The 19,923-nt window shown below is 33.3% G+C and overlaps 1 protein-coding gene across 11 annotated transcripts in view; it reads right to left on the bottom strand.

Annotated features, from left to right (window-relative positions):
• NBEA (neurobeachin) overlaps positions 1–19,923 on the bottom strand; it is a 685,885-nt gene that overhangs the window by 508,528 nt on the left and 157,434 nt on the right. For all 11 annotated transcript variants that reach the window (XM_043576682.1, XM_043576704.1, XM_043576721.1 and 8 more), the window contains 4 exons: positions 19,674–19,782; positions 8,528–8,680; positions 7,194–7,362; positions 634–713 (listed from right to left, as the gene is read on the bottom strand). In XM_043576682.1, coding sequence (XP_043432617.1) covers positions 634–713; positions 7,194–7,362; positions 8,528–8,680; positions 19,674–19,782 — 511 coding nt within the window. The remainder of the gene's footprint in view (positions 1–633; positions 714–7,193; positions 7,363–8,527; positions 8,681–19,673; positions 19,783–19,923) is intronic.

The following is a 19,923-nucleotide window of genomic DNA, read 5'->3' as shown; positions in this document are numbered from 1 at the left end:
GTGAACAATTTAAAAGTAGTGATGTTTTCATTAAAATGTTTAAATACTTCATAATTCATAGACTATATTATTTCGAGTTAAATAAGTAAATATTTGGAACGCTGTATCTAGTCTTTTGAAGTTGCTGATTTGATTGACCATCACTATCAAGAGTTGGTATATTGTGATCTTCTAAACTGTATTCATATTACTATTTTCTAAGAATTTATTCTTTTCTTAAAATGATGCAAATTACTGCAAAACTTTATAATATCAATTGTGCACATATTACCTTTGTTTTTCATTTCTCTTTATCTTAATCTTTTAAAAATCCTACTGTAATAAAAGATATAATGTAAGACTTCTCAAACAGGTATACAGACTATTTTCTGGAATAAAAACTTTGTGCTCATTTCTAATGCATATGTTCCTTCTCCATTTCAGATATATCTCTTAGAATGGAGGATCTCAAAAAAGGATTAACAAAAGGTGAAGTTTCACAAAAGTTAACAGTAAGATTTACTTTAGAGTGTTAAAAGCTATTCGTAAGTTAAAGATAGCTACTGCTAATTTTACAATATTGATTTTAAACTATGCCAAAAATTCTTTTACACTTAATATACTGAAATTCTAAATTATGTAAAATTATTTTACCTTTAGTATGAGCTGTTTCAGAAAAAGTAGCATAAATGCCCGTAGCGATATAATTTCTTTTTGTGATGGCCGGGGACCATCTAGAATAAAACAGAAAACAAAAACAAAAACAAAAGGAAAAAAAAAAAAACCTCACAATATTCAACAAACATAATGCAATTATGTTGGAACACTATGGATTCTTTAATAGTTGTATTTATTTTAATACTCGTTAATATTAATGCTATATAATTTCAATTATATCAGAGGATCCAAGCATTTATTTTCAGATTTTGGCAATTTCAAATTATTCGCCAAACTTCAGATTTGGAGGAAAGAATTACTTTTTAAATAATTATAATATCATCCATTCATAAGTGCATAATCATCAAGTGTTTACATTATTTTTTTCCTACTTTTTTTAATAGGTTCCCTTTTCCCCCAAATCCAAGTTTTCCTAACATTTCTTTCAAATTCAATTAAACCAGTCTTCATTTAAAGACCATCTCCATTTCACCCCACGCATTATATGATAAAGCACAGAAAAGTGACATGCTAATGTTTGTTTTGCAGCTTTTTTTCCTATGTGACTTAAATATACTAAATACATATTATGGTGGACACTCAATAAATGCTTATGAGTGAATAAATGAATGTGAACAGTTAAAGTACACATGTTAATTTCATCATAACATCTAAATTTCAAAGTAATTAATTGCAAATATCTAATTACCAATAAATGAGAACATTCAATGATATATGTCATACATATAATGTAATAATTAAATTATACCTTTAATTATGTAGCTAGAACCATAAAGCTTTCTTGAAGCAACGAGGATTTACATAGCTTCTTCGTAAGTTTTAAAATAAAAATCACTTTAAGTATAATTTATAACATCTTATTCACTCAATAAATATTTACATGCAAATTATTATCAAATAATCCATTCCATCTACTCTTGAGAAGGAAATCTCTTTCTCATTTCCCAGACTGCACTCCACATTTTTTGCCCCACTGCTGGCAACAGGATACAAGCTACCTTTTCCTTCCTTACCAATATTTAGTATTAATTTTTCAACTCTTTTTCATGGTGAAATATAGCATATATATAGAAGATGTAAACATACACCTTAATGAAGAGTTCAGAATTAATACCTGTATAATCACTTTGTAGATCCAGATACTGAACACTGACAGCAAACTGGCAAAGAAAGCCAGTAACAACCGGTGTGCAGGTAAAGGAACTACACAAGAGTGGAGGGGTGAGGTCCTGACTTAAATCAGATTAAATAATTGCAGATTTCTGATTTTTGTTGTGTAAGTGTTCCCATCATGACTGAACTCAAGATCAATCTACTAATAGTTTAAAAATGAGGTTGTAAAATCCCTGAATATTTAACAACCGGCTGCACAGCAGCTCGCTCCAGTGCACTGAAGTCCTCACCCCACGCCAGTCCTCAGCTCTGAGCTACATCTTGATCACATCCTCCATCCCAACCCAGTAGAGACAGTCATTATCTTAGTAATAATACCCTTAATTCCATTTAATAAAATTAGAAAAGTTTTATACTGTCTGAAAGTGTCAGTTGTTTCTTTTTCTACTGTAAGGATAAGAATAAAAATCGTGGTTATGTCATAGGATATTTTGTAATGGTTAAATAGATCAACATATGTAAAGGGATCAGAATAGTCCCTGGTCCATTTTAATCATAAGCACTCAGTAAATGTTAGCTATAATTACTATTGTCAGATATTGTACAATGTAAAGAGCATGTTGAAAAAAATACATACATATGTGTGGGTTTTAAGCATATACATGATACAGATCCATATTTTACAAAAAAAAGATGTATCTTACAAATATAAAATTGAGTGATGTAACAAATCACAAATGTACCATTTATATAAAATACAGAAGCTAAACAATCAATAGGTTAGGAATCCATACATAAATAGCAAAATGGTAAAGCACAAGTAAAAAAGTAATAAGCCCTCAAGTAAGGAAACGGCATAAAAAACCTAAAACAAAAAACCTAAAATTGAGGATGGGGTTATCTCTATGGCTAGGAATGGGAAGAAGATATGACCAAGAACAGGGACATACAGGTTTATGGTAATGTTCTATTTCTTAAGCTTGGTGAGACCTATGTAAGTTTTATCACGTATTAACGTATTTGCATTTATGACATATTCAAAAATACAAAAATTATGAAACATGCCTCATCTGAAGGACCTACACGTAGACACGTGTAAAACTGTGTCTGTATGAGCAGAGAAAAAGAGGGTAGAAGAACATACAAGACTGGTAATACTGGCTCCTTGAGAGAACAGTAAGCTGTTTTTTTTTTTAATAGGCCTTTGTATGATTCCATTTGCTAATGATATCTGTTGCCATGATATCTGTTAATATGAATTTTTATAGTGAACCTGATATAATAATAATTTAAGGGACAAAAGTATTAAATAAGAGTCAAAGCAAAAAGATCCTAGCTCTCAAGTCAGAGTCTACATATGAATTAGTAAGTACTACGAAAAGCTAGCATAGTACAAATTGACTATTGTTAAAAGAAAGCATTTTAGTTCAAAATGGTATTTAAAAAAAGTTATTTAGAAAGCTACGTTTCAAGTCCGAACCTCACATTTTACTAAATATCAAAATTAATTTCAGATGGATTAAAAATAAATAAAAAGATGCATTAAAAAGAATAAATCAAACTATAAAGAAAAACAAATTCTCTCCACTTTCTTGTCAGTTTTCTTCACAATATATTTATTTAGTTTCTTCCCTCCTGTCTCCTTGAGGCAGTCAGAGCCAGCCAGGTTAAGGGCCCTGGGACAGGAGAAACCAACAGAGCTCAAGGAGACACCAGAGTTTGGCAGGGCCAAGGAGGCAAGTAAATCTGGCAGGACCTTCACGGTCATGGCGAGGAGACAACAAGAGCCAGGAGTGTGGTCAGCGGCAAAGAAACAATTAGGGCTAAGGAGGTGACAAGGACCATCCAGAGTTAGAGGTGAAGAGATGGTCAGAGCTGACTGGCAACATCAAAGCTGAGAAGGTGATGGTGCATGTGTCGGAACACTGTTTCATAAAGTAGAATGAGCAAATGTATAAATATATTAAAGATAATGTAAGCCAGATTTTTCAATATTGAAGGAAGAAAGCTACAAATACAATAAGTTTGAGACTACACTGAACCAAGTGGTTTTAAATCAGAATTGAAGGTATCTATGTATAAACTTGTGTTTCCTACATCCATGAAGAATGCCTAGAAGCGATAACACTCAAAGAGCAATAAGCCAAATAAGCACACTAACACCCAAATCTTGGTTTCTGAAACCATATCCACCAACCAAACCAGGGCTCCTTGGAGAAATGTCTGATTCCAGGACTGAGATAAGTATAACATGAACCAAAAACTCTGGCTCTCTTGTGGGAAAGAGCCAGGACTGAAAAATTATGGACATCTGTCATAAAGACCTCAAAACTAAGGTGAAAGTCTCCTACTAGCCAAATCTGAGACAACTTTAACATTGAATAAATAATTATACAACCCAGGGTATACTCTCTGGGCTAAATCGGCTAAAACTTAAAAATTTCCATTTGTTTGAAACAAACCGTATCTAATTATTTACATACTGTCTATGGTTGTTTTTGTTATACGCTGGCAGAGTTGACTACTTGCAACAGAGACCATAAGGCTCCCTAAGCCTAAACTATTTCTGTGTGGCCCCTTGCAGAGAAAGTATGCCAACTATTCATGTAATACACTGAATAAGATAGAAATCCATGAAATATTTGCTGATATAAAATGAACAAATGATTGGAAGAGAAAAAAACAAGTTCCTCCTTACAAACTAATAAATGACTTAGGAAATAATGTCATTTAGCAGCAATCACAATAAAGATCAATTATGACAAGAGTCACTGATGAACTAAAACCAGTAAGTGAAGGTTTGTTGAAGAACAGGATATTTACATAGTCTCAATGTATTTCTCCACCAAATACTTATTATTCCAAAAGAGAAAGTAGTAATTTTATAATGAAGAATTCTGGCAGACACCACATTAATCAAATGATCAAAATTAACATCATCCAGTAATACGACAACTGAACGCCACACGCTTCTTGACGTGATACAATGTGACAGAATTGGTATGACTTGTGCGTGACTGCGTCCAAAAATGAAAAACCTGAATCATCATGGGCAAATATCAAACAAATCCAAATTAAGGGACATTCTACAAAGTAATTTGCTTCTATTCTTCAAAAATGTGAAGGTCATAGAGGACAAAAATGCTAAAAATAACTATTCTATATTGAAGAATAATCAAGTGACAAGGTAACAAATGCGATATATGATTCTCGAATTGGATTAAGAGGGAAAAAAAGATTTTTTTCTAAAAAGGGTATTATTGGAATAATTGGTGAAATTTAAATGCTATCTTTGGATTAGATGATACCATTGTATTAATGTTAAATTCCCAGGATTTAAATGGTTGCCTTTGGTTATCTAAGAGAGTGTCTTTTAGGAAATTAACAGGAAAACATTTAAGGTAATAAGGAATCACATCTACAATTTATTCTCGATTTAGAAAAAAATACATACACATATATGTAGGTCTGATTATATTTACATAAAATGGAGAATGATAAAGTCTATGTGGTAACATATTAAATCCTGGGAAACATGGTGGAGTTTTAGTAATTCTTTATAAAATTCTTACAACTTTTCTGTAAATTATAAATTAGTTTTCTGAAGCAGAAATTAGTATGTGTGAATATATGATGTGCCTGGAGTAGAGAAAACTCTACCATGCTATAGTGTTAGAGAACAAGGGCTCTCAGTCACATAGACATGATTCAAATTTTAGTTCTATCACTTTGTACCAACTTTCACCTTCCTGACGTACAAAATAATAGTGATACCGACTACAAGCTATATGTATACGCCTATGTGTATGTGTAAACATGTCTATGTATATATAATTACATTACATATAAACAATTGAACAAAATTAACAGATGGAATGCTTAGCAGAGATTCAAACTCATGGTGAACATCTAGTAAATTTTAGGCATTATCAAGATTAAAAGCAATAAAAAAGTCATAAATGACAGAATAATATATCAGACTGTATAATATAACTTTTAAAGCCCTATCATTAAAAGACACAAAATAAGCTAATGAATATTAGAATGCTTCTACGTTATTTTCCCTTACTGAGAATTAAAAAAATTTTTTTTAATGTTTATTTATTTTTGAGAGAGAGAGACAGAGTGTGAGCCGGGGAGGGTCAGAAAGAGAGGGAGTCACAGAATCTGAAGCTGGTTCTAGGTTTTGAGCTGTCAGCACAGAGCCCCATGTGGGGCTCAAAATCACAAACTGTGAGATCATGAGCTGAGCCGAAGTCAGATGCTCAACAGACTGGGCCACCCAGGCGCCCAAAAAGATTTTTATAAAACAAAATTTTCAATGTCTTTGTGAGTATGCTGAGAAAAGCACTCTAACATATTACACAGTAACTACTCTCAATAATCCTACATAAATCAAAGACAGAAGTTAATTATTATATACACAGGTGTAAACACTGCATTACTTATAAAATCAAAATTTTAGGGGCGCCTGGGTGGCTCAGTCAGTTGAGCATCCGACTTCGGCTCAGGTCATGACCTCACGGATCCTGAGTTCGAGCCCCATGTCAGGCTCTATGCTGACAGCTCAGGGCCTGGAGCCTGCTTCGGATTCCGTGTCTCCTTTTCTCACTGCCCCTTCCCCACTCATTCTCCGTCTCTCTCTGTCTCTCAAAAATTAATAAATGTTGAAAAAATAAAATAAAATAAAATAAAATAAAATAAAATAAAATAAAATAAAATAAAAATTTTAGAAACATGTAAATGGCACATTCTTTTGGATTGCTATGTAGAGCCAAAAAAAAAAAAAAAACCCATAAGAAAAAAAAAATCAAGAAAATCTCAATTTTGTTAAGAGAGTTTAAGTATTTCATACATTTAATTCAATGAAATTTAGTGGAAGCACACACACCAAACATGTAACAGTTACTATTCCTGGGATTTGGGTATAAATAATATATTTCTTCTATATGATTTTATTTTCTATGCTGAGTATGTATTTTTATATAATTAGGAAAATTAGCAATAACACAACGAAGAATAAAATTAATTTCTACTATACTTAGAATAAAGGGTAAAGTCTGGGGTAAAATATAAAAAAAAGGCAACAATCTCAAAGCACCAAAACAACTATATTAGAACACAGTGGCCATGATCAGTTTCATCTGTTTTTAATACTATGCCTGTATCTTCCCCAAGTATCAACAAGTACACTGGCTAAAGGGTAGAATATTATTTTTTACCTGACTTTATTCTAAAAATAATTTAATATTACAAATCCATAAACTTCTCTATCACAAAAAACTCTCAACACATAAGGCTACTACCTAAGAAAGACAATAGTTCAGGATATTTTCATAACCATGCACATCTGTTCCCTATAACAGTACTCAGCATACAGAACAGTAATAGTACCATGAATACAGTGGTAGTGTTGTACTTACCTAATCCTTTAGGTGTAATGCCACTACTGTCAGCAGGATTAATGACCCAGTAGTAATATTTTAATGTGTGCATTAGCTGTAATACTGTTCCTACTCTGCGTATGGTGGTATAAATGGTAGCAGTTCCGATAAATTCAGCAGACAAGTAAGTGTATAGGGAGAGCTGAACCTAATACAGAATATTAGCAAAGCATTAAAATAAATTTAAAATGCCTCAAGTGTTTATTATAAATATACATTTTAATTTAAATGCAAATTAGTAAAGGCCAAGAAAGAACCATTTATTAAGAGGTTAAAAATAACTTTTAATTAAATATTATTTATATTGAAAAAATCTGCAGCCAACACATTCTAATAAAACTTATTTTAATAAAAGTAATCTAGTGGCTATTACCAATGAAATAATTTTAAATGACTTAATAATCTATCAAAAGTATCTGATAGGAAGACCAAATTATTTAAGAAGTTAACTAGACTGAAGCCTTTAATCAAAGTATATTTCAGCAGCTGAAAGAAACAGAACTAATATCTATCAGCTATATCATACTTGGAAAAAATATACATAGTCCTATATCCTAAAAGTTCAGGTAGTTTCAAATTTTCTTAACCCACTCCCACAGTATCAGAATCTAAGCATGTAAGCAGAGAGAGGACAAGCCAAACATCTTGTTTAAAAAGTGAACAAACGTCAAGTTTGAATTTAGCACCACAATTAACATGCTAAACAACAAAGGTCAGAACTTATATTATGTAACCAAAGTTGTATGGGAAACTTGAAAACTGTAAAAGGAAGCTCACATTCATGAAAAATGTCCGTTATTATTGACTTCCAGTAGACTATAACAGGGCTAAATCTGGCTAAATTTAGGTAAAAAAAATAAAACTTTTATCTTGATATCTAAAAAACAATGTATATCTTTATTTTTAAATAAATAATGTTTACAATCATGATATAAACTCTGTATTTACAATAAAAGCAATTTTGCAGTCACTGTGATTGTACTTATCATGGCATAATTAGTTACCTGTTACTTTCTGTTTTCTTAGTCTTAATAATCAGTGTAGCAAATTCTTTCTTGGAAAGATATGAATCACAACCACTAACTTCAGAATGCAGTTATTAGATCCAGTTTAATTTAAACTATAGTTTCATTTAGTTTAATATTTACATATTTCATATTTTGATTGCTGATTCTGTGGAATTCAACTGCTTCAGGTTGACTATAAAACAGGTCGAAAAATCCAAACAAATGCTTTCCACTGGATAGTTTAGGTCCATAACTATAATTTATAATATTATGCTAAAATGAAATGAATGAGAACAAAACGTATACCTTTGCAGGTGTATGTATCCAGATGGCTGGGTTGAATAAAATGTGATCACAAAGCTGCTTTAGCAAAGGTGCTCCATGAGATAAGCCATCAAGGTACTTTGCAAAGGACAAAAATTGCTCCAGGACAGCTCTAGTTATATGGACTCTTGATGACTAAAGAAAAGGAAAAGATTTTCAAGCTAAAAATACCCAGAACATCACATTTTAAAACTGCTGACTTGCAATAAGTACATATGCATTTTCCATATCCACCCCTAATACGTTAAGTATAATATAAAACTGTATATTTCCTTCAGCATTCAAAATCTAATTATATTCAGAAACATAACATTTTAAGATAATTCTCTTAAATGGCAGTTTGTTATCTGAATCCCTTTCCAGAACACCTGCAGATAAATAACTCAGGTAAAATGCCACTCTCAACCCAAGCTAAAGAAATAAAGTAAGTTATGAATAAAAATGGTCTCAACCCATTTTTGTGTGAGTTGACTAAAGAAGAGATCTCAAAGAAAATTAAAATGGAATACAATTAATACCATGATCACACACACGCACGCACACACACACACACACACACACACACACACACACATATTGGGAAAGAGAACTATCATGAGATCCAAACCAACTGGAAAACAAATTGACCCCACCATTCCACTAAAGCCTTTCTTCATAAAATCACAAATGAGTTGCACATGGACAAATACAACACATTTAAAAAGGCAAATCTCACTTTCCTGGAAATACTGCCCCCTTTGGTTTTCATGACCCTCAGATTACTCCCCAGTGCCTTCTGCTTAAAAGATGGGAACTGATGGGGCACCTGAATGGCTTAGTAGGTTAAGTGTTGGCCTCTTTGTTTAGGCTCAGGTCATGATCTCATGGTTTGTGAGTTCCAGGCCCACACAGGGTTCCACACTGTCAGCACTGAGCTTGCTTGGGATTCTCTCCTCTCCCTGTCTCTCTGCCCCTCCCCAACTCATGCTGTCTGTCTCTATCAAATACATAAATAAATTTTTAAAACTAGCTTACAAAATGTTTATTTAAAAAAAAGATGGGATGAGGGGTGGGTGGGAGGGGAAACTGTGTGATGGGCATTGAGGAGGGCACCTGTTGGGATCAGCACTGGGTGTTATATGGAAACCAATTTGACAATAAATTTCATATTAAAAATAAATAAAAATTTAAAAAAAGATGGGGACTGCTGAAACTTATCTTCTCGTTCCCATAAAACCACTCTCCCTAGACCGTATTTTATACTTCCACAGCTTCATGTAACAATACCTCTATTCTAAACACACCATCAAGATTTTCAACTGCCATCACCAATACATAACCTACTATCAATGCCATTTAGAGAAATGACAGACCTTCCATAATTTAAACCAAACCTTAAAGCTGCATTGGTCAATATAGCAGCCACTAGCTATTTGTGGCTACTGAGCCCTTGAAATGTGGCTAGTCCCAGGTGATGGTGTTGTAAGGAAGTATACACTGGATTTTGAAGGTTTAGAATAAAAGACAATACAAAGTATCTATTATCCTTTTTTAATTGAGTATATGCTGAAGTGATAATATTTTTGGATATATAAGGTTAAATAAAATACATTATTGTATTAATTTCACATATTACGTTATGAGACATTTTTATTTTTTTATTTTATCTAAAAAAAATTTTTTTTAATGTTTATTCATTTATTTTGAGAGAAAGAGAGACACACACAGAGCGTGATTTGGGGAGGGACAAAGAAAGAGACAGGATGTGAAGCAGGCTCCAGGCTTTGAGCTGTCCGTACAGAGCCTGACATGGGGCTAAAACCCATGAACCACGAGATCACAAACTGAGCTGAGGTCCAATACTTAAATGACTGAGCCACTCAGGCACCCCTATGAGAAATTTTTACATAACATACAAGGCTTGCATTATATTTTGACTGGACAATGCTGCTTTGGAGTATAATTTCAGATGAAAATATTATAGAGTAAATGGTGTTCTTTAAAAACTGATAATTCAAATTCAACTGTGAAAAATATGTATTAGTACACAAATGTTTCCTTCCTCATCTGGTGACCTTTTTTGATCCTCCCTAGGATAAAGAATCACCTACCACTAAACCCTGAAGCACAGGTCACATCACATCTTTATCTCCATTACCGGGGATTAAAGTCCAAATAATAGTATAGGATAATTAAGGTCTAAAAAGGACTAAACTGTCTTACCAATTTTACTTCCCTATGGTATACCTACACTCATCACGCTCATAACAAAGGCAACTCAATAAATTTGACATAAGCATGCCATGCATTTCATAAGGGGTCACAAACTCATATGAGTATAATATTCAAATAGTTAACAACAATGTATGAATTAGGGTAGGAGACAATAAATAGTGAGAACTGATGAAGGTACCTAAAGGAATAAAAGTAAAATAAATAAAATAAAATTCGAAACTAGAAAACTTTTCATTGAGCCAAATAAAATGTTTCTTTGGAAAATAAGTTTTGCCTATACAACACCAGTTTCCTTCATGTGCCTTCTCTACCACGCTCCCTCAACTTGTAAACCCCTTGCATCTGTTTCCTTTACTTAAAGGTAGATTCAATACTTTTCATTTAGTCATACAGAAAATATGCATGTTGAGAGCTTACTATTTGCCAGGGACTCTCTGTGGCACCGTGGAAAGAACAGTTAACAAAAAGCCCTGAAAAGGCCCTGCCTTCACAGAACTCAAAGTCTAAGAAAGGAGAAGCCTGGGACGTACAACAACATAAAAAGGTAAAATATGTAACAAGTCAGATGTTAGTAAGTACATGAAAAAGCACAGAGTGGACAGGAAATTTGTGGAAGGGTGATTATGAAAAGGTGTTACTGAGTAGGTACCAATTAGTTTGAAGTGTAATGTGGATAGCAATTATTTTTATTACTAGGCTTTTATTACTAGGTGTTTGACAAAACACCAGTGGTGAGTAGATAAGCAATGGTCCTAACAAAGGTTGGGAGAAAAACTTTACATGAAAATTTTTTAAAAAGATGGAAAAATGATCCTAACAAGTAGCTGAACTGTTAAAGAGTGGGAAGTGGAAGACACAAACAAATAAGTCTTTAAGGAAAAAGAAATATCAAAGCTTGGGCAGTCATTTTAAAGGAACTTTAATAAGAAGAATGCAATGTTTTTAAAATTTTTAACCACTTTATTCATGGGTAGGGGAAAAAAATTAAAACAAGAGATCCATGGTTATATAAAGCTTTAGCCAGCTCCTTCACTAGCTATAATTTCAGATAGCTTATCTTATAGACTATATTCTTATTCAGTAATGATGATTTCAAGAACATTATCTGATAAATCCTACTTTTACACTTAAAATTCTGAAATAGAACAGTCAGATCCTGTTCCTAGATAAACATTTTCAGAGATCAGATTTTATTCTATAAAACTGTCATGTGTTTACAAAGAACAATAAGGCAATATAAAATCAGACTGGCCATTATGCACGCATTCATTTGAGCAAGTAATTCATAATTTGGAAACAAGTTTTCAACTTGCTCTGTGTTATAAAAAGATACACTAGAAGCATCACATGAGGCATTCCTTCCATATTACTAAAAAAAAAAGTATCAGTTTTTTCATAGCAATTAAGCTCTTGGGTAGTAGTTTTTATTCTAACATTTATCTTTAGGAAATATCTTTCTAAAACTGTGTTTTGTTTTGTTTTGTTTTGTTTTTTATTGGCCTACTCAAAGTCCTACCAGGCAGAAAATGAAAGTTCCTTCAGTAGCATGTTACCTTTACCATAAGTAGTACTTATTCCTCCTGCCTTGCATTACTATTAATTATTCACATGTCTTTCTTTCCTGTTATAAAAGAGAATACTATGTTATTCATCTTTTTTTTGTGTCTGGTGCCTGCCGTAATTCCTCAGCAGAAGAGAATAAGAAAAGACAAAACACAGATTAGGAGAAAAGAAGATATCCAACTCTGCTTTAATGAGTTTCGTTTGAATGATTGCTTTGAAATATTTTTTATTTTGATATTTGCTGTCATTTTCTCAAGTAAAGCTATTTAAAAAGAGAGTTATACTTGGATAATTTATAGTTATAAATCTGTAAACTGTATGCTCTGAAATTTAAACTATGTAACAGTACTTTTGTGTGGTGACTGAACACATAACTTATAAAATGAACTATATGAACTGTGATAGAAGACATTGGAAATAGAACTTGAGAAGCTAGGGGAAAAAGTTAGATGATAACATTTCACTCCATAGGTAACTAAATCAAATAGGGGCAATAGATGTTAAAGGGAGAAGTTGCTATTCAGTAAGAAGAGGTCTTTCCCACATTTAGAGCGGCCCACCATGGAATGGATTACCAGAAATGTTCATTTAAAATTTTTTTTAATGTTTATTCATTTTTGAGAGAGACAGAGAGACTTAGCACGAGTGGGGGGAGGGGCAGAGAAAGAGGGAAACACAGAATCCAAAGCAGGCTCCAGGCTCTGAGCTGTCAGCACAAAGCCCGACATGGGATCTGTGAGATCATGACCTGAGCCAAAGTTGAACGCTTAACTGACTGAGTCACCTGTACGCCCCAGAAATGTTCATTTTTATTGCAGAAACCACTCTACACATACAGAATATATACTATATTATTAAGGAAATTGTGGAAAATTATTTTAATTACTACAGGTACATCATAAAATAGTTGATCCTCAACATCCATCTCACTCCTTTTAGGACACCAAGATTGAGCTCCAAATAGCTTAATCCAATATGAATCATGTATGTGTTGTTGTTGTTGCTGTTGTTTGGGGGAGACAGGTAGAAAGCAATTAGTTCAGAGAACCAGCATCAAAATTTTCATGGCAACAAATGATTCAAAGTAGGTCAAGACCTAAGCTGACTATCAAATTAGAGAGACGGATGTCCTTCAGTATCTGGCAGAAGGGAGCTCTTCTGCCTACCCCCAATCTGGATGTGAAGGCCTACAGCACGAAGTCTACCCGGAAACCTTCTTTTTACCACAAAGGACAGCAGCTATATCATCAAATAAAATCATCAGTGACTTGGCAGAGCAGACATACAGAAAAAACCTAGGTCCTTGATGACATAATGGAGCCTCAGACAACCAAACCCTAAAGCCCAACCTAATGGATATATAGGATATAGGTTTTACTGGCTGTGCTGATCTACTCCTCAACCTTCCCCATCCTATTTTGTGCTCCAGAGGCTCCCATGCCTGTTGGCTTCCTGTTGGGTTTGACTAGTTAGAGAAGAGACACCAGCAGGAAATTAGAGGCCAGGAAGAAAATGAAGTTGGGGTACTTATTCTACTAGCTTCACCCTTTCAGGCCAATACACCACATTCTTTTACTTAAGACCATACTCCAGTTGGGTATGATTTCTTCCAGAACTACAAAACTTTCTCTTTGAGTTATGATAAACAATCCTCTCATCTCTTCAAACCTTGCTGATTTCCCTTAACAAGGGAACTTAAGGCCGATGCAGGGCTTGAACTCACGAACCATGAGATCATGACAGGAGCCGAAGTCGGACGTTTACGTGACTGAGCCACCCAGGCGCCCCACTAAGTTACACCTTCTAAGACAAGGACATAAAGCTAAGTGATAGTTAACTATTAGCTTGTTATTAGTTGATGATAAAATAAAAATGGAACTTTAAAAAACTAACTAAATAAAAATAAAAATGTAAAGTTTATTATCTATACTATTCACCCAGGAACTGATGTTTAAAATAAAGCAGTATGAATATTCATCCGTAAAGGTGAAAAACATTCTTTTAGGTACTCAAACAAGTATGAAAGTGCTTTTCATTTATTCAATTTAATCCAACAACTATTTATTAAGGCAGGCACTCTTTTAGGTCCTGAAGACACAACAATAAGGTGAGAACAAAAAAGATACAGTCCCTGCTTTCATCCAGCTGATGCTTATATTCTAGTGAAAAGAGGCAGAAAATAAACAAGTAAAAAACGTCTGAATCGTGCTCTCAAAAATCAGTAGAGAGATAGTGATGACTATGGAAGGGCTACTATTCTATTTAGAGGGATGAGTGAAGACTTCTCTGATAAGATGTCATATGTAAAATCATAAAAGAAGTGTAGAATCAAGCCATGTGGACATCTACAAAATGCGTGATGAAAGCAATGTGAAAAGAAAATGCGAAAGTCTTGACATGGATTCATGCTTGCCATTTTAGCTTTTAAGGGAAAGGCGAAAAGGCTTTTGCATGGCCAGTGCGTCTGTAACAGAGAAAGCATGAAGGGGTATAATGAGATGATGTCAAAGGTAAGACAACTGTGAATTTACTTTGAGAAGGACGAAGTAGTGAAGTATGGCATATTTTAGGAAGATTAGTCTGACTGCAAGAAAAATAGACTGCGGATAACCAATGGTGGTCGATGGTGACTGAAACAGGATGGTATCGATGTGATATAGAAAGGACTAGGATCGTAAGTAGGAAGAAGTCATTCATTCTGGATATGTTTTAATACCAAGACAAGATAATTTGCATAGAATATGGATTTATTGCGTGAATAGAGTCAAAAAGTATTAACATTTTTAGTCTGAACTAATGGGTGAATGGCAATGCTATTAACTAAAATAGAGAAAACTGAAGGATGAAAGATGTGAAAGGAAAATCAGTCCTTAAAATTGAGAAAGAGGAGGCGTGAGTAGGAGAGAATAAAATAGGAGACCAAGGAGGTAGGAAGAAAACAAAGAAAGGATGCTGTTACAAAATACAATTGAAGAAAGCATTTCAAGGAAAGAATGTTAAACTGAAATGTTAACAGACCAAATAAGATGAAAACTGAAAACCTTAAGATGTAACAATATGAAGACTACTGGTGACACTGACATGAGCCATTTGAAGGATAAAAGCCTGGGGGCACCTGGGTGGCTCAGTCGGTTAAGCGGCTGACTTCGGCTCAGGTCATGATCTCACGGTCCGTGAGTTCGAGCCCCGCGTCGGGCTCTGTGCTGACAGCTCAGAGCCTGGAGCCTGTTTCAGATTCTGTGTCTCCCTCTCTCTGACCCTCCCCCGTTCCTGCTCTGTCTCCCTCTGTCTCAAAAATAAATAAACGTTAAAATAAATAAATAAATAAATAAATAAATAAATAAGCAAGCAAGCCTGATTGGGATAGGAATGGATCTAACACCAAATAGGATTCCAGGAATATAAAGATGGTTTAACATTTGAAAAGTAATTGATATAATTCACTAAGAAAAAATTGAAGAAACATCTTAATTTTCTCAAATAATGCAGAAAAACATTTGGTAAAATTCACCTGTTTATGATAAGGAAAACTTCTCAGCAAACTTGTAATGGACAGTTTCTTAATTTGATTTAAAAATCGACTAGGGGTGCCCAGGTGGCTTAGCCAGTTAAGCATCCGACTCTTAATTTCAGCTCAGGTCATGATCTCACGGTTCAGGAGATCAAACTGTCAGTGTGGAACCTACTTGGGATTCTCTCTCCCTCTCTCTGCTCCTCTCTCACTTGCATGTGCTCTTTCTCTTTCTCTCAAAATAAATAAACATTCTTTAAAAAATAAATAAAAATCTACTGAAAGTAATCTACAGCATATACCATACTTAGTGGCTAATTATTGAAAGCTTTGCACATGAGCTCTGGAATAAGATAGGGAGGCTCACTATTACAACTTCTGTTTGGCACTATACTGTAAGTCTTAGTACAATATCAAGGGGAAAAACACAAAAAGAATAAGTATTAGGAAGATATAAAATTTTCTACAAGTAAATGTTTCTGAAAAATTGACAAACTACGAGAATTAGAGGAGTAGCAAGACATATATAAAAGGTCAACATGAACATCAATTATATTTCTATATATCAGTGATAAAAAACTTACATTTGAAAAACCTCAAGAATCTAGGAATAAATTTAGCAAAAAGACAATGTTTTCTACCACAATTCTACCAAAGAGCCCTAAGTAAATAGAAGCATGCACCAAATGTATGAATTGGAAGGTTTAATATAACACAATGAAACACAATGAAAATCCTAGCATTTTTCTGGTGGAAATTAACAAACTGATATAGATGTTAATGCAAATACCCTTGAATAGGCAAAACAATCTTGAAGATTCTTTCCAAAATGGGATAATCATAGAAGAAAATGAAACGGTGACCTATATTAAAATTAAGGACATCTATTCATCAAAAAATATCAAGAGAGGGGGCCCCTGGGTGGCTGAGTCGGTTAAGCGTCCAACTTTGGCTCAGGTCATGATCTTGCGGTTTTTTAGTTCAAGCCCCGCTTCGGGCTCTGTGCTGACAGCTCAGAGCCTGAAGCCTCCTTCCGATTCTGTGTCTCCCTCTCTCTCTGCCCCTCCCCTGTTCATACTCTGTCTCTTAATAATAAATAAACGTTAAAAAAAATTAAAACAAAAATATCAAGAGAGTGAAAAAGCAGGCTACAGAGGAAGTAATATTCAGAATGCATCTCCAACAAAGGTCTCAAATACAGGATATAAACAGAATTTCCACAAATCAGTAAAAAAATGATAGACAATTCATATGAAAAAGGATAAACACTTCGAACAGGTATTTAATAAGGGTGGATAACTAAAAGACAATAAGTGTACAAAAATGTTCAATTTAATTTGTCATCAGGGGAATGCAAATTAAAACATAATGTGATCTACAGAATGTAAGACTATCTTTGCAAGTCACATATCTAATGAAGATTAGTGTACAGAATAATAAAAAAAAATGCTACAATTCAATAATGGAAATACCGTATTTTTTTTAATGGGCAAAGTTCTAAATAGACATTTCCCTAAGGAAAACATACAAATAGCCAATAAGCACATGAAGATACTCAACATGATTAGACAACACAGAAATGCAAATAAAAAATGACATGCCATTTCACACTCACTAGGATGGCTAGAATAAAAAAGACAATTAACAAATGTTGGCAAGGATGTGAAAAACTGGAAACCGCACATACTGTGGATGAAATGAAATTTTCCACTTTGGAAAACAGGCTGGCAGTTTCTCAAGTGGTTACACACAGAATTATGATAGTACCCATCAAATCAATTCATAGGTAAGTATCTACGTAAGAGAAATAAAAACATACGTCCACACAAAAACTTGTACATGAAAGTTCATAGCAGCATTAGTCATAACATCCAAAAGATGGAAAAAACACAAAAGTCTATTGACATCTGAACAGATAAATGTGTTGTATGCATACAATGGAATATTATTCAGCCAAAAAAGAAATGAAGTACTGATATATGCTACAACATGGATGAAATCTTGTACACATGACAATAAGTGAAATAAACAGGATACAAAAAGACCAACACTGTATGATTCCACTTACATGGAACATCTAGAATACACAAAATCATAGAAATAAGAAGTAAATTACAGGTTGCCTAGGAGTGGGGATCTTGGAGGGAAATTGGCAAAAGACATGAATAAGTACTCCATCAGTGAGAAAAAGTGGATGTGCAATAAATATATATGAAAATATGTCATATCTTATTCAAAATTTCAAAAAATGCAAATTAAAACCATAATGAGATAATATTTTCTACCTAAGCTGACAATATAATTTTAAGGTTATTAATTCTGAAAAGGAGGAAGAACTGAATATGTCTTTTATTTTGATTTAAAGTTTTCTCACTGAATTTCTAATTTTTAAATTTTTTTAAGGACTCTCTATACCCAGCATGAAGTTTGAACCCAGAACCCCCAGATCAAGAATTATGCTTCACCACCTGAGCCAGCCAGGTGCTCCAATGAATTTCTAATTTTAAGCTAAGTTTTATGTGTAAGAAAAAAATGCTCACTTTAGAATTATTTTGATAACCTCACAGCAGATGGATGAAAAATATTCAAGGGATAGATCCTGGTAGTGATCTTGTCCGTACATAGTAATGGCACATTACATTCATAAGATCTAATTTGCATAAGATATAATTTAATATAAATCTTCTAAAAAATTCTTCATAATCTAGATGTAAAAAATAGTTTTCCATGAAACCAAACACCTCAATGAAAATCTTAATGTTTCTGAAAAAATTATTTCATTAAAGAAATGCTACAAATGATCAATCTACTTAATAACCTACTACTTCGCCAATCACCAATCCTTCAAGAAAGAATATTTGTTTTAAAACAAAGACAAGTTACAAGGATTTCAAAGGTAGAACAATCTGAGTTGAAAAAACTATTTCCAAAAGTCTTCTCAATTTTATTTCCAAATGGAAAAATAAGTTTATCCTTCTTATTCAAGGCCTCACCTCTTTATTTCTCAAATAGTTCCATTTTCAGAGCAACTGAATGCTAAAGAGTTAAATGATAAAAATAGGTTTGAGAGAGCTAATGAGGGTGGCAGGTATTTCCTTAGGCAAAAAAAAAAAAAAAAAAAAGTCAATACGCCATCACTTTTATTCATGACTTCCCATGTTAATTTTTAAAAGAAACTGCATGATACAACTAAACTCTTATGAGCCCATAATAGAAATCCAGCATTCATTACCAGAATAGTACAACTGTGACTAAAGCAAAGGTCATAAGAAAACCAAGACATAAATGACACAAAATGAGAAATATTAAACCCATCTAACTTGTATTGTTTATATTATGTAGTGATTACAGAAAAGCCACCTTAAATATTCATATATATTAAAAGCAGAGACAAATCACAAACTATTTTTGCTTATTACAAAACAAAGATTTTTTTACCTTATATAATTGGAAAATAAAGCAAAACCAAGAAATCCATTTAAAATTAAATTGATAAAGCTTCTAAGAAACTTAGTTTGAATGTAAGGATAGTAAAGAAACAACTAGAAAAAAGAGTTAAGGGGAAAAACTTGTAACTTTGACGAAAGGTAGAGAAAAAAAATTTTCTTTAGTTTCTATCTTCTCTCAAAATCCCTTAATTATATAGATTTCTAGCATCCAATTTAGTTCAATGTCTATACTAAAGTCCAAATGCAAAATATAAAAGTAAATATTTGTGAATTAGCTAACAACAATGAACAGTTAATGAAAAGAGAAACTATAGAAAAAAATATAATTCAGGATTGTCAGTTGTTCAGCTGTATATACTACACAATAAAACCATCAACACACAGCACTTACCTTTTCAAGTAAGTAGCCAATGACTAAAAAGCCTTTTCCACCCAGCATCTGTTCTTGCATGGCTACTGAACTTTTAAGTAGTTCAACCAGGAATGCCAAAAGAGTAGCACTGCATGTAAAGTACAGATAATTACATTATGTAATCATCAAATGTTGATTATAAACATATGACAAAAGGTAACAAGCATATTCAATTCTAATCTCTAGTTTGCTGACAATGGTTATTACACCTTATGCTGTACAAGAATAT

Source organism: Prionailurus bengalensis, chromosome A1 (genome assembly GCF_016509475.1).
Source record: "Prionailurus bengalensis isolate Pbe53 chromosome A1, Fcat_Pben_1.1_paternal_pri, whole genome shotgun sequence".
In the NCBI taxonomy this organism is placed as follows: Eukaryota; Metazoa; Chordata; class Mammalia; order Carnivora; family Felidae; genus Prionailurus; species Prionailurus bengalensis.
This window is presented reverse-complemented; position numbering and strand designations above follow the sequence as displayed.